Here is a 14918-nt window from a genome sequence, read left to right as displayed (position 1 = left end):
GATGCTGGACTGTGAGCTGCTCTGTATGGACTCCTGCAGCTCCCTGGTGCTCCAGGCTGGGCGCCAGTCCGTTCGGATGAGTTCTGTGTGCAGGTGAATATGCTGAGCCCAAATGGCAGCAGAACTGCTGCTGAGCCGCACAGCCTGCTGGGCAGAGCTTGTGTCCGGCAGCTGGCAATGGCAGCAGCGAGCACAGCTGCTTGCAAAGCACACGCAGCTGTGCCATGTCCTGCAGCGTGCCCGCTGACCTGTACTGCTTGAGGCTGATAGGAGGCGTCCGGGTTAAACGCAGACGTGGGCGCATCCAATACGGAAGGAATTGTCTTAGCACATTGAGGGCAGTGCATTGCTGGTGGGGGTGGAGGCAGGCTGTGTGCAGAGGGGCAGCAGAGGGCCGTGTTCCTCGGGGAGGAGCTGCTTCATGCTGTGTTTGATGTCCCGGAGTATGGGAAAAGCACACTGACGGACCAGTAATGGCACTGCTGTGCCTGGCAGCGTGTCTTTGTAGCAGACAAATCGTTCCCTGTGTGCTGATAGGGTCCTCAGTGGGATCCCACTGGCTTGTGTGTGTGTGTCCGGGCTGGGCAGAAGGAGGCTTATGGAGGGAAGGAACCCTCATAGAGGAGGGTGCCAAACTCCGGGCCTGTTCAGCTTAGAAAAGTGAGGGCCAAAATGGACCGAACCCAACCTCTGAAGTACACAAATGTGAAAGAAAACCACTTGTTATGAAGAGGTGCTATCAGAGAAGGGGTGGATTGAAGCGTGGCCACGGGAAGGCAAAGTTTGGGCATCAGAGGAGGTTTCTAATGGCGTGGCACGAGCTGTGTTCCAGGTTCTTGCTCAGAAACCTCCTTGCTTTCCTTTCCTCCCTGCAGAGCGCCTTTCAGCCCGCTGTGCAGACGACCTCTGTGTAGAGGTGGATGTTGGCTCCTGGGCCCGGAGGCAGAACCTTTGCTCTCAGTTCCCTGCTGTGCTGCTGTGGCTTTGCCGGAGGGACCTAGGTAGATCTGGTGGGAACCAGAGCCGTTACAGGGAAGTAATACAGCATGAGCTAACAGGGAATGGCAGCTCGTTGTGAGGCCTTTCCGAACAAGAAGTAGTGACTGAGTGTCTGCATTGCAGCAGCGATAGAGGCCGCGTCCTTCCGGAGCTTCTGCCCTCTGTCTGCCCTCCCCCATCCCTGCTCTGTGCCTGTCCAAAGCTTTGTCTGTCCCTGTACTTCGACCAGCCTGGGGGCCACGGCGAGGATCAAAGCTCAGTTCTGTTCCCTGGGTCTTCCGTGGCTCCACCGCAGCCCCTGGGCTCCCGAGGACCCGCTGCAGCACTGTGCATCGGTGCCTGCAGGTTTGCATTGCAGGAAGTACTTCTCCCCAAAGTAGGGGCTGGTGAGCGGCCGCAGAACGCCGGGCGGTGTTCTCACAGTCTCAGCGGGGCTCAGAGCTCTGGAACTGCTTCCCAGCATCCCCACAACAAATGCAGCCGATTCCTGATGTGCCGCCACTGATCCGGGCAGAGCAGCCCCCGTTGGTGCGTGCGGCTCCTGCAGAGGGGCGCAGGGAGCCCAGAGCCGCTGCTCTCAGTGCGCCGTGCTGGGGGTGCTGCGCGGAGGGCACAGTGCCTGCGGGAGCTGCTGTCCCTGTCCGGGGAGGAGCTGTGGGGGCGGTGGGTGAGCTCTGCTCCGTCAGCAGGGATGGATGGGGGCTGACGGTAACGCCGTTCTCTGTCTTCTCCCGTTTCAGGATGGGGGCTCTCTGGGTTTCTCATGGCCTCTGCTGACCCTTGGGAGCACATGCCAAGGCAGGGACAGGGAGCCCCAGGAATGATCTGGGAGCACAGGGTTTAGCTTAGAGGCAGGATGACAGGAAGCCGGACAGTGAATTCTGGGCTTTGTTTTGTCTCGTCTTTGTTCTGTGTACTGCAGCCGGGTATGGCCTGCCTGCCCTGCCCCTCCTTGTGCCCAGGGACATACGTCCTGCTCAGTGCCCGGCGCTGCGTGGGCAGGGACAGCTCTGTCTTCTGGGCGTGGGACCAGCATCCCTACAGAGGGCTGCTTAGGGCAGGCAGGAGCTGGGGACAGCCCGCTGCTCGTGCTGGTCCTGGGGCCGGCTGCTCTGCAGGAGCTGTGTGCTGAAAGCCAAACTGAGCTGTAGGAGATGGGCGCTGCCTGTGCCCAGCAGCCCGGCCGGCTGTCACAGCGGCCCATGGCAGTTACTGGGAGAGCTGTCAGCGGCCCCGTGTTCTCAGCACTGTCTGTCAGAGGATCTCCCCAGCCGGTGCCGGGCGCTGGCTGTTCCCCCCCCCACAGGGCCGTGCCGTGGGGTTTGGTGTCCTTGCAGAGGGACGGTTCGATTTATGGTGCAGTTCTTGAAGCAGGCCCCGGTTTCATTTTGGCTTCGGAGTTTCTCCTTTAATTCCACAGTGGTGCCATGGGGCACACCGCTTCCATCAGGGCAGGGTGAGGGGCCAGCTGCGCTCAGCATTTCCAGCAGCACCTCCTGGAGCACAGCGTGCCCATCAGGGCCGTGGCACCAGCATCGCTCCCCTGCCCTGGCTCCTGGGAAGCTTCTGCACCCGCTGCCAGGCTGCTCGGGTCGCCCTGCAGCCCCAGGGATGCTGTGTGCTGCTCCTGCCCCTGCAGCGAGGCGAGCAGGTCTGATGGGTTTGGGATCCTGGCTTGGCCGCTGCTCCCACCCTGCCCCATCTTGTTCCCTGCCTGCAGGGTGTGGGCGTTCCACGGGCCGGTGGGTGCTTGCGGTGCTCAGAGCTGCTGCACCTGATTCTCACTGCTCCTCCACCTGCTGCATCTTTCTGCAGGAGCTCCGAGGCGCCCTCAGGGGCTTAGAAGCCACAGCCTTAGCTGTGGGATGAGTCACCAGCGCTTGGGATGGAGTTTGTCCTTCTGCCAGCTCCCAGCAGCAGCCAGGAGCAGAGGCACACCCCGAGCTCTGCAGCATGCAGGCCGTGTGCTTTGTGTCCCTCTGTGCTCTGTGTCCCTGGGTGCTGCCTACGGGCCTGGCCCTGCTGCTCACCCTGCTGGGTCAACACACCCCGCTGCCACAGCCCGGCTGCAGTGTGCGGTGCTTTGCAGAGATGCAGAAGTGCTTGGGCTGTGGTTAATGAGAGCAGGCGGGAGTGAGAACGTGAAGTTTGCAAGCGAAATGAAAGGCAACCTGCAGTTCACCCGTGCTTGGTGATGAGAGCCTTCCATGCCTGCTGCAGCACGTCCCAGCAGAGCTCGGCAGCGCACGTTCCAGCAGTGTGGGCTGCAGGCAGCACACAGCCCTGTGTGAGCAGTGCGGGCAGCAGCTGTGTGCGTCCCTGTGGTGCCAGCATCCCGCCGGGCTCGTGATGCCCTGCACTGTGCTGTCATCGTCTGTGCACTCCCATCCCCTGCCCCGTTCCGTGCAGATGCTGAGGCAGTGGCTGCTGTTTGTTTGCACTCCTCCACTCAGAGCCCTTCCCAGACCCCGCTCCTTGTTCCTGCCCTTGCTTCTGTGTGACGGTTTCTACTTGGGAACTTTGGATGAGCCCTTTCCTGCTCGAGCACCCCTAGCACTGTCGGTGTCCGTTGCAGTTTGTGACATCCGCCCATTGCATGCTAATGGGAAGGATCTCTGCATGTGTTTTGCCCAGATTTCAGTTTCCACCGTGTGTTTAGATTTCAGTAGAGACCAGGGCTGCTTGTTTGGGTCGATGGAGCAGCAGCTGCCGGGAGCAGGATGGGGGGGGTCCCCTTGTCAGGTTCTCCCACAGCTGAGGTTTGCACGGGGCCCCGGATCTCCTGCAGCCCTGGAGCTCCATTCCCACAGAGCCACGTGGTGGGGACGCAGCATCCTGCACTGGGCCCAGCACCAGGGGCACTCGGGGCTGAAGGAGGGTTTTCTGGCTAGGCAAGGAATGGAAGCGATGCTACAGGGGTGTGTAAAGAGCACAATTCAGTGAGATCTTTCTCCTAGGAGCTTTGCTGTCCATCATCCCACATAAGTAGGATCTGTCACAGCTGTTAGGGCAGGAGCTCAAACTGCAGTTCCTTCTGTGTGAAGTCCTTCCCTCAGTCATAGCTTCATGGCTGCATTGACGAGGAGCAGCTGATTCTCTGGGCCGTGGTAGCCCTTACTGTGTGCAGCTGTTCTGCAGCCCTGCATTGGCAGAGCCTGCACGTTTGGCATGCTGTACTCCTGGGGAGGTGTTAGCAGACGGGGTTTCCCCTGTCCTGGATTTGGGGTAGCAGAAGCTCTCCTGTCTCCAGCCAGCCGTGGTGCTCCAAGCCCCTGCTCCAGCACAGGGCACCATGTGGGGCGGCGGGGCTCCATCTGCAGGCAGTGGGCACCGCGCTGCCAGCCGGGCTTTCCCCATGTACTGCATGGACGTGGCCGGCAGCACCCGAAGTGGGGTGATGGGAGGGCCAGGACCAGACCTGCAGGGTGCACATCCCTTTGGTGTGCAGCTCAGCCCAGAAGGGAGCAACGAGGCTGGGCTCCTCATGGCTCTGTGCTCAGGGGCCTCGGAGAGTGGATGGCTCGGTGGTGTCACTGAGCCCTTCTCCTGCTTGTCACTGTTGGCTTCAGAATGTTACTGTTCCGCCAGGGGGAAAACAAAAGCAGAGAAGGGCAGCAGCTCCCCAGGCCCCCCCCGGTGCCAGGTGCAGTGCGTGGGGCGCAGCGTCCCCGTGCCCTGCCGAGCGCTGCAGCCCCGTGGGTGGAAGGCACCGTGCAGCCGTGTCCCTGCGCCTGCCAGCCTTGTGCTGAGCATCACCGTCTCGTTCTGCCCTAGGCCACCAACGGCGGAGGAGCCTTCAGCGACTACTCCTCCTCGGTGCCCTCCACCCCCAGCATCAGCCAGCGGGAGCTGCGGATCGAGACCATCGCTGCCTCCAACACACCCACCCCCATCCGCAAGCAGTCCAAGCGGCGCTCCAACATCTTCACGGTACGCAGCCCGGGGCCGGAGGAGCTTTGGGAGCGTTGCGGAGCCGGGAGAGGGGCAGGCAGCCCCCGTCCGTGCCAGGCTGCGGGGAACCTGGCTGTGTTGGCCAGGGAGGGGCAGGGAGAGGGGCGATGCTTCTGCATGCGGAGGGGGCACAACAGAGAGCACCGGTCCTGGTGTGTGCACAGATGTGCATCAGCAAGCCACTCCTTGCACGTCAGGAGTGTGCCCGGGGCATGTTGCGCTGTGTGCAGGGAGCAGAGCTCCCTGTCCATCGCTGGGCAGAGCTACACCCTGTGTGCACAGCACCAGTGAGCTCTGCTCCTCCTTGGAGCTGCATCCCCAGAGCGCGGCACAAAGCCTCCGGTGCCCCCCGGCAGTGCCAGCCGTGCTGTGCCAGCACGTGGCTCTGGGCCCCTGTCTCTGCTACCCGAGCCATGCGGCTGTGTGACAGCCACAGTGCTGTGGGGTCTGCCGGGGGCTGCGGAGAGCAGCAGGGAGTGGAGGCGGCAGGGAGCCGGCAGGGCTGTGGGCCCTGGGCAGCGCGGGGCCTTGGTGCAGGGACTCGGCTGCTGGCTGGCGGCACGCAGCCCGCCTCCAGTGTGCTCACACCGTGCACCTCCGTGCACGCGGTCCTGCTCACACTTGCCCTGCTGTCAGCAGCCCCTGGGTTTCCCCGTGCTGTCAGTGCAGCGGTGCTCCCGGTCCCCGTGCCCAGGTCAGGTCCCCGCGCTCCTCCCATCGGTGCGCTCCTCTCCCCCGGTGCCCGGTGCGTGTGCCAGGCGCAGGCCCTCCTCCCATCTACGTGTGCTTCCCAGCCTCCATTGCTCCGTACACCGTGTCTGCTGTCTGTGGAACTGCCCACCACCAACCATTGTCCGTGTTGCACTGTGTTACTGTGTGAACAGCTGCCACTGCTCTGGTCCCCGATCACACCGACTCAGCATCCCACGCCCCATCCCTCTCCTGCACTATTGGCGTCTCAAATTCCCAACTCCTGGCGCTGGGAGCGGACCCGCCCCTCCGGCCGGGATGTCCTGGCAGCTCCCACTCTGGGGTCCCCCGTGCTCTGTGCGCTCCCCACCCGTGCCCCCGGTTCTGTGCCCCTAGATGTGTGCACGTGCTCCCGGCCCCCACAGCACACACGCTGTCTCTCTGCGCCCCGCCTGCCTTCTGCCCCCGGCCCACGCGGCCCAGGGCAGCGGCTCCACGGCTCCGCACGCATGGCTGTGTCCTCACTGCCGCTCCTCCATGTGCCCACACCTCCCTGGCGCTGCCCGGAGGTCTCCCGTTGTTGGTGGTCGTGCTTTTGTTGCCCCTCGGTGCTGATGGACGCCTCTCCCCGCTCCCGCCGTTCTCGCTCATGCTTGCTGCTGCGCACCGTGCGCCCATGCACTGCCACCCATCCTCTGCTCACCGCGGGTTTGGACTCGCCGTCAGCTCATGCTCACGCTCTCGCTGCTCTCGGAGCGTGTCGGTGCCACGCTCAGCTCAGGGCCCGCGGGTGCCACGCTCGCTCAGTGCAGGCACGCGCTCATGGGGAGGCGAGGGGTTCACCGCGGGTCACGCTTCTTTGCTGTGGATGTCACCATCCTCCTGCGGCTCCTGCTCACGTGCTCATCCTGGGCTCCAGCTTGCTCTCACCGCGCCACTCACCCGTGCTCATCCTGGGCTCACTGCTTGCTCTGTGCTGGCGCACTCGTGGCTCACGTTGAAGTCTTCACCCCATGTGGTCGTGGCAGCAGCAGCAGCTCCTGACAGCTCCTCCCGCAGTGGGGCAGGGCAGGGCAGGCAGGCAGACAGACAGACAGGGACCGCTCTTGCTGCCGCCGGTTTCCCCGCGGGCAGCGTAGTGCAGCTGCAGCGCTGTCCCCGCGCCCCCCATGCCGGGTCCCCCAGCCAGGCACGGTCTCTTTGCGCCCCGCGCGCTGCTCCGATGCGGCCCGAGCTGCGCCTGGCCCCCGCCTCCTCCTCCTCCTGCTCTCCTCCTGTCCTGTCCTCTCCTCCTCTTTGCTCTGGGCCCTGCCATTGCAGGGGAGGGCCGCGCGGGGGGCCGCTGGCTGGAGGCGGTGCCCGCCCGTCCCCACTGCCGCCCGCCGCCCCGTCCGGCTGCGCCCACCCGGCATCTCGTGTCCGTGTTCTGAGTATAACTTGCCAAACTCTTTATTCTTTCAATATTTGCAGATATGTGCCACTGTTTCCAACTTTTCATCAACAAAAAGGCCTTTCCAACTCCTTCCAAATTAGAAGATCCAGGTGGTTACACGGCACCTCTGTACCAATTCTCTCACTTTTCATTGCCTCTCCAGGGCCGGATAAGGGATGGGCACTGGGATTGATCTAAGATTAGAGGCTCGCCCGCCCTCCAGCCAGCATGGGTCCCCCCCTCGGAGACACGCAGGAGCCTTTTAAATCCCCCCATGTAAAGTCTAGGAGGCGCCGCGACGGCCTGCGCTGCACATTGCCGGGACATTGCTGGGCCTGCCGGATGCTGGCGGCACCCGTGGGGCTGCCGGGCGACGACCCCATGGGACGGGACGGGACGGGACGACCTGTGGCGCCGGGACGGCGATGGCAGCGAGTGCGGCTGGACGGGCCCAGGGACGCTTCGCTGCTGCTTGGAGCTGTGCGGGCGCCGCCGGCCCCCGGCTCCCTCCTCCCCGCCGCACCTCCTGCATGGACTCCTGCTCCTCTCCTCGCAGCACAGCGGCCATCTGTGGCTCTTTAGTCTCTTCTCTTTCGATCTCTTTGTTCTGCTCTGGGCCCCAGGCCGGCGGACGGGGGTCCCGGCGCGGGGGGCTGCCGTCCCCCTCCGATCCAAAGCACACGGGCGCTCCCGACGGGTGTGGGACGCTGCAGCGGCGCCGCGCTGCCCTCTCATTGTCGTGGTTCTGAATGTATTGGTCGTGCTCCATGCCGTGTATGACGTGGTATTGCCCTCTGTCCTAAGCACTTTGAATGAGTTCCGCTCCACAGACTGTACACTTCATATTGTATTTATTGGGGTTTGCTCTGCCCGGCGGGCGCCGCGCTCGGCCCCGGCCGTGGGATCGGTATTTACTGTCCATGCTCTTTTGTAAGGGGCTGGTGTCCGCCCGGTGACCGTGCTACTTTGTATGGTGCAAGTGTGCTCCCGGAATAAACCTGTTGGATTGGTAGAGGTGTGAGTTCCTTTCACCGCCCGGCCCTCCCGCTGCCATCCATGCTCACCACATCCCACGCATCTGTCTGTGCCGTGTCCGTGTGCCGGGGGCGGGCGGCCCCGCTCTGTAGGACCGCGCCGGGGGCGTAGGCTGAGGGGCCGGGGGTTGGGGGGGGGGGGCCGGGGGCGCGGGGCTCCGTCCTGCCTGGGGGCGGCGGGGCCGCGTCCCTCCCATCCCACCCTAACGACCTCCATCTCTTCTCTTCCAGTCTCGGAAGGGCGCGGACGCGGAGCGGGACAAGAAGGTGCCGGAGTGCAAAGCGGACAGCATCGGCAGCGGGAGGGCCATCCCCATGAAGCAGGTGCGATCCTCCCCGCGCCGCCCCCTCGTGTGTCCCCTGAGCCCCCCTGCGGCCCCCCGGCGGCCCCCCGGCACTCAGCCTCGGCGCTGCGCTCAGGGTGGGCCCTCACCGCCAGATGCACATTGAGGCTCTGCAGCGCAGCCAGGGAGGGGCAGCAGAGCTGCGGGGTGGGGAGCGGGTGGGGAATGGGATGGGTCGGTCTGCAGCAGGGGAGGCTTCGGGGGGACCTCACTGCTGTGTAAGTCCTGAGAGCTTGGAGTGTGCTGGGGTCGGCCCCTGCTCCAGCTGACAGCGTAGGGCGAGAGGGGGCGGTCTCCCGTGGTGCCTGGGATGGGTCAGGTTGAGAGATGGGTACGATTCCTTCCCCAGAGAGCGGTCGGGTGCCGGCACGACAGCCCAGGGGTGGGGGGTCACCGTCACTGGGGGTGTCCAGAGCCATGGAGACGTGGCGCTTCGGGACGTGGTCGTTGGGCACGGACCGGGTTGAGCTTGGGGAGCTCAGAGGTCTTCTCCAGCCTTTGTGCCTCTGTGATGCGATGAGGGCGGCTCCCGGGAAGGGGCTTTGGGTGCAGTCAGGGCACAGAATTCCCTGTCGGGAAACTGAGCACGGGGACAGGGCTGCAGCAGGAGCGGTTCCAGCAGAGGGCATCTGTGCCCCACACCTGCCACAGCCCTGTGCTCTGCTCCGTGCATCCTCTGCCCTGTGCCACAGCGAGGGCTCCTCGCGGCGGAGGCAGCAGGAAGCAGCTGATGACACCAAGCTGTGGGGCGCAGTCAGTGCACCAGAGGGACAGGATGCCATCCAGACAGACCTGGACAAAGTTGGTCAGCAGGCCCAGGTGAACCTCATGAGTTTCACCAAATCCAAATGCAAAATCTTCCACCTGGGTCGAGGCAGCCCTCGCTACCAATGCAAGCTGGGGAATGAAGGGATTGAGCACAGCCCTGCTGAAAAAGAGCTGAGGGTGCTGGTGGATGGGAAGCTGGACATGAGCCAGCAATGTGTCCTCGCAGCCCCAAAAGCCAACTGTATCCTGGGCTGCATCAAGGGAATTGTGGCCAGCAGGTCCAGGGAGGTGATCCTGCCCCTCTGCTCTGCGAGGCCTCACCTGGAGCACTGCGTCCAGATCAGTCCTCAGTGCTGGAGAGACGTGGACACAAAAAGGTCCACCCCAGGATCTAGCTGTGGTGTCCGTGTGCAGTGCAGGGGAGTTGGACTAGATGGCCTTTAAAGGTGCCTTCCAACTCTGAGGGTTCTGTGATGCTATGAAGCGGCTGCGCCGTGCTGTGCCGTGTGCTGTTTGGCCCAAGGGGAACTCGGGGAGCTGACCCAAAGCGTTGGCTGTCCGTGTGTCTGTCAGCCTGAGAGCAGCAGTGCTGGGGTCACAGGGCCCAGTGGTCATTGGCTGTTGCTGGCACCGGGGTTTCCTTGCACTGACGCACGCACACCCTTGCAGCCCCTGGCTGTGCCCATGCTGAGCTGTGTGCATGGGGAGGGCGTGCGTCCCATGGGGTACTGCATTGTGCCGGGCACCTGCTGGGGATGGGGGCCTCGGGGGACCAGAGGATTGGTTTCAAGTGAAACAGAAGAGATTTTGGGTCAGATGCGAGGAGGGAATTCTTTACTCAGAGGGTCATGAGGGCCTCACTGCTGCCCAGAGCTGTGGGTGCCCCATTCCTGCAGGGCTCGAGGCCATGGATGGGGCTGTGGGAGGTGTCCCTATGGCTTGGCAGGCTTTGGGGTCCCTTCCAGGCCAAACCATGCTGGGATTCCCCAACCCAGCACAGTCAGAGGACTGAGTGCTGCTGCAGGAGCCCCCCCAGATGGCCGCACTGCGTGTGGTGGCACTGCTGTGGGTTTGCCCAGGGCAGCTCAGCACCGCTGGCTCAGTGCTGGGGATGGCAGCACTGCAGGGGCAGAGCCGTGTGGGGGACAGTGGGGGCTGAGCCATGGGGATGCTTTGCTTCCAACATGGCACAGTGTGCACAGCCCCAGCACAGGCACTGGTTCACTGTCGTTGTCAGCTGTGTGCTGGTCACAGCCCTCCTCTCGGGAGCTGCAGGTCCTGTTTTCATTCTCGTGGCTGCAGTGGTGATTGCGGTGTTTGTAACCATTTATTCCACTGTTTTCCTGGCTGGGGGGCTCTCAGAGCAGGACGCTTCCCCTGCTTGCTCCCATATCTGTGTGTTGCTTAGTGGCACGGCTGTGCCCAGGCTGCTGGAGCAGCAGTGCTTCAGAGCAGTTGTGGGGTTTCTGGGGAGCAGTGCTGTCCCAGCCAGGTGGTCTCAGGGCACAGGGCGGCTCTCCCTTCATGGGCTCCATTGTGCTGCAGCTCTGTGCTGGAGCTGCCAGCCCTGGGGCAGTGCGGAGTGCTGCAGGGAACTGCCCCGCTCCTGGGTTGCTGTGGCGGTTGGCATCACTGTCCTCCTGCTTGCCTGAACCAAACGGTCCTTCCACAGCATCTCAGGAGGGTGCAGAGCTTTGTTCCTGATGGAGAACACAGGCCAGCAACCTGCACCCTGGGGGATGAGGGTGGGGTGACTGTGCAGGGATATTGGGGTGCTGCAGGTCTCTGCTGTGCTGCCAGCCCCCGCCAGGCAGCCCCCCATGAAGGTACACCAATGGGACGGGAGCAGGGGATCCTTAGGCACTGCTCTGTGTGGCAAAGCCTGGGGACAGACAGCGATGGCTGTGCTCTGACCAGGACCCGTGCGCTGGTTGGGTGCCCCGTGGCTGCTTCCCAATACCCGGGGCTGTGCCACTGTGAGTGCAGCTCTGCAGGGAGGGCTCAGCGCTGCAGCTGCAGTGCTGGAACTGTGAGCAGCCGTGCTGTGCTCAGAGCTTTGGGTTTGCACACAGATCCTGGGCCAGTGGCTGGGAGGACTGCAGGGTGAGAGGCCAAAATCAGCGTGGGGGTGGGTGGAGGCTTTGCTGGGCTGTGAGGGGCTCCAGGAGCACTCACTGCACCGCCTGACCCCACTGTGCAGCGCAACTGAGCGCAGCCCCACTGAGCTGCTCCACCTCCTGCCCCTCTCACAGCCACACAGCGCAGAGCAGCGCGGTGGGACGGGGCGGTCGGGCACTCTGAGGTCCCTCCGCAGCTGCAGTGCTGATGCTGTGCCCGGCTGTGCTGCCTGCCGATGTCCTGCAGCTTCACGAGGTCTTGCAGGACTGGAAGTGCTTCCTTGCAGCTGAACGCCCATCTCTGAGAAGTGGGTTAATGAGGCCGGGAGGTGGTGGTGCTCCCCAGCTGTGTTACCAGCGGCACTTCTGGGAGCGCTGCAGCCCGGCGGTCCCGGTCCGGCCCGGCTGCGTTTGGGCCGCGCTGCAGCAGTGCCCAGGGCAGCAGCTCCTCCTCCTCGGGAGCTGGGATCATGCTGGGAGCTTAGATTACATTTAAATTGCCATTTGCATTTTCCAATCAATACGAGACTTTACAATTAAGTTTGGTGTTAAAATTCTTAGCAAAAAAGTGAGCGGAAGGGAGATTTGTGGAGCAAACGAGTCCTTTGGGGGCCATGGCTGCTCCCTGCTTCATTACACTGCATATTGCTACTGCTGCTTTTACGGAGCACCACCACCATCCAAACCCAGCAGAGGCAGCACCGCACCGGCCGACGGCGTGCGGGGAAGGGGAGGAGGCGTGGGGATGGGAGCGGGTGGGCTCCCGGGCTTCTCTGCTCGGTGCTCGGCCCGTGTGCTCGGGGACAAACTTTGGAGGAGTCCCCAGTCGTGGGCCCAGTGGTGAGGAGCAGCACGGCCGTGGGGTGCACGAGGAGGGGATGCAGAGGTGCGTCTGCCTGCAGCCCTGCCATGGGCCGTGTGCCCCTGCGGCTCCCTGCCTCTCTTGGAGCACTGGAGGAGGCTGTGGATGCCCCATCCCTGCAGGCATTCAAGGCCAGGCTGGATGTGGCTCTGGGCAGCCTGGGCTGCTGGTTGGCGACCCTGCACATAGCAGGGGGTTGGAGCTGGATGAGCATTGTGGTCCTTTGCAACCCAGGCCATTTTATGATTCCATGATTCTGTTGTGCTTGGAGAGTTTCCTCCAGGAGAAAGCAGAGTTCCCCACGTGCTGCTGGGCCAAATCCCCACCATCTACCATCACAGAGAAGCGGACTGCAGGGCGTGCAGCCCCGGTGCAGGCAGCACAGCAGTGCCACCAGGACCTGCAGGACTCCCTGCTGCTGTCCCTGCCTCTGATGCAGCAGCAAAGGGCAGGCACAGCCAAGCACTGCCCCTGCGTTCAGCTGCTTCCTGCAGCGTCTGGCCTGAAGGGCCCCTCCGCCCTCATTTTATTAGTCGCTTACTCCCAGTTTAGGATTCTTCTGCCTTCTGGCTGGGCAGACCAGGCTGCCTGTGCTTGGTTCCCTGTTTCTGGGTCTGTTTTTGCTTCCATGTGTGAGGTGCCAGGTTTGCAGCTGAAGCAGCTGCAGAGAGCTCTGTGCTGCCTGGGGGCTCAGCAGAGGCTGCAGTATGGGGGGTGGGTCCATGGGGGTGGCACTGAGGGTGGGCTGTGGGTACCGGCAGAGCAGGGGGCAGCTGGGGGTGGGGATGGCAGCGCTCTGGCAGGGCAGGCGGTTGGATCGGGCCCATGTATGGCCTATGGGGTTGTGGGCCCGGGGGGGTCGTGGTGCCCATGAGCACTGCGGGAACGCATGGGCTGGAGGGAGCAATGCCTGAACCACAGAACTGCAGCAGTTCAGCTCTGTGCAGGTTCTGTTACCTTCACGTTCTTCATTCATGCTTTCCTTGGGCTCATTAAGGGAAGAGCACGAGCCAAATGCAGATGGGTCAGCCCTCTGCGCACATACCTATGCTGGACACACATTTGCCATTTATCATCACTCGTTCTCATCAATGACTTTGCTTTGAGAGCTTCCACCTGGCCGGTGCGTCTGTTAACAGCTGTGTGGATCTCATGTACTTGGATGGCACAATAGCTGATCTTACTGTTCTTGTCTGATCTCTGTGATTTCAGTGTTACACATTGCTCAGCCGGTATCCCAAAACAGTGTCTGTTGTCGTTGGGTGCTGGGACCGTACCCTGCAGCGTCACACAGCCCCGTGGAGCTGTTCCATGTTGGTTGGCTCAGCTCCTGCCCAGCCTGCTTCAGCTCTCAGCACTCTGCTGTCATTTCTGTGTGTAGGGGTGGGAAGCAGTGCCTCTTCACACTCTGCTTCCCCAGTACCGAATGCCAGTGGTCGTGGAGCACCCCTGCCCTTTCCACATCGCTTATTGCCCATTTCGTGGCAGCACTGCAGCACTGTTACCCTGCCGTGCACCAAGGCCTGCCTCATTGCCCTGCATTGCCATGGGGCAGATGCAGATCCCCATCTCCAGGCAGTGCTCCACGCTGTGCTGTGGGGCAGAGCCGCTCTGTGGGGAGGTGCTGGCATGGGGCCCGGAGCAGCGCCTTGCTGTCTGCCCAGAGAGCCCTGGGTGGGCCCGGCCCTGCAGCCTGGCTCCTGTTTGTTCCCAAACCCCATCTCTCATCCATCCCTTTGTCCCCTGCTGTGCCATTCTCCCTGCCAGCAGAGCTCTTGCTATCCTCCCCCCAGGCCCTGCTGCAGTGCCCCCATGCCCGCCTTGTTGCTGCCTCCCATCCTGCCTGGTGCAGATTTCATGGGAGAAGGTGAGGAGGTGCAGCCTTCGCACTGACTTAATCCGTGAAAGTTTGTTCTGGGCCGGGGTGGTGGGGAGGAGGAGCACGGCCGTCCCCAGGCCCTGTGAGTGTGCAGTGCCTGGAGACCATGGGATGGGTCTGGGGGAGCGCCGGGTGGGAAGGGGTGCACCAGCACCTTGGCTGCTCCATCTGCCAGAGCGTGTCCCTGGCTCCACCTGTTGGACACCTCTGGGGAGGCACTGCAAGCACCAAGGGAGCGTCCATCCCTTGTGAGACTGTCTCCTGATGGTCCTCTCCTCGGGGTGTTGTTACCCCACCTCTCCTGAATGGCCCTTGTCCATCCCCCCAGCTGGGGCTGGAGGAAGGTGTGGGAGCAGAGCAAGGAGTGCAGGCAGTGGTGGGGTTGGCCCCTGCCGTGCATTCACACCGTCCTTCAGCACAGGAGGGGTGGTGTGGGGCAGGGCAGACAGAGGGGGCTGTGCTGGCACATGGACACCCTCAGTCTGGGAATGAGGTCTGGCTGGGAAGCGATGGGGAAGGCAGGGGAGCAGCCCGCCGTGTGCCAGCCGCAGGGATGCACTGCTGGGAAGGCTCTGGATGCTCTCCTGGGTCTTTTGTGTCTCCTGGGGGGGCTGTGGGGATGGCTGGGAGCTGCCTGGACCCAAGGAGGCCTGAGGCTCTCGTCACTTCTCTCATAGGGCATTCTGCTGAAGCGCAGCGGCAAGTCACTCAACAAGGAGTGGAAGAAGAAGTACGTGACGCTGTGTGACAACGGCGTGCTCACCTACCACCCCAGCCTGCACGTGAGTACTGCTGGCGTGGGGCGAGGAGCACGCAGGGCACGGCGCTCCCCTTTCGCTCCT

General features: G+C 63.1%; 2 protein-coding genes across 7 annotated transcripts in view; one reads left to right on the top strand and one right to left on the bottom strand.

The window, feature by feature from the left end:
• AGAP3 (ArfGAP with GTPase domain, ankyrin repeat and PH domain 3) overlaps positions 1–14918 on the top strand; it is a 78399-nt gene that overhangs the window by 31775 nt on the left and 31706 nt on the right. For 3 of the 6 annotated variants that reach the window (XM_025147377.3, XM_015281033.4, XM_015281032.4), the window contains exons 8-10: positions 4774–4929; positions 8338–8430; positions 14754–14858. In XM_025147377.3, coding sequence (XP_025003145.1) covers positions 4774–4929; positions 8338–8430; positions 14754–14858 — 354 coding nt within the window. Of the gene's footprint in view, positions 1–4773; positions 4930–7110; positions 8085–8337; positions 8431–14753; positions 14859–14918 lie in introns of those variants that run through there. The other 3 variants (XM_015281027.4, XM_046936271.1, XM_015281034.4) reach the window with 2 other exon arrangements.
• Positions 7356–7841, bottom strand: LOC112531696 (translation initiation factor IF-2-like). Its single transcript, XM_025147403.2, has one exon. It carries the CDS (start codon positions 7839–7841, stop codon positions 7356–7358), a length of 486 nt encoding a protein of 161 aa, XP_025003171.2.

Source organism: Gallus gallus, chromosome 2 (genome assembly GCF_016699485.2).
Source record: "Gallus gallus isolate bGalGal1 chromosome 2, bGalGal1.mat.broiler.GRCg7b, whole genome shotgun sequence".
In the NCBI taxonomy this organism is placed as follows: domain Eukaryota; kingdom Metazoa; phylum Chordata; class Aves; order Galliformes; family Phasianidae; genus Gallus; species Gallus gallus.
The sequence above is the reverse complement of the archived record's forward strand: the minus strand, read 5'-3'. Positions and strand labels throughout refer to the sequence as shown.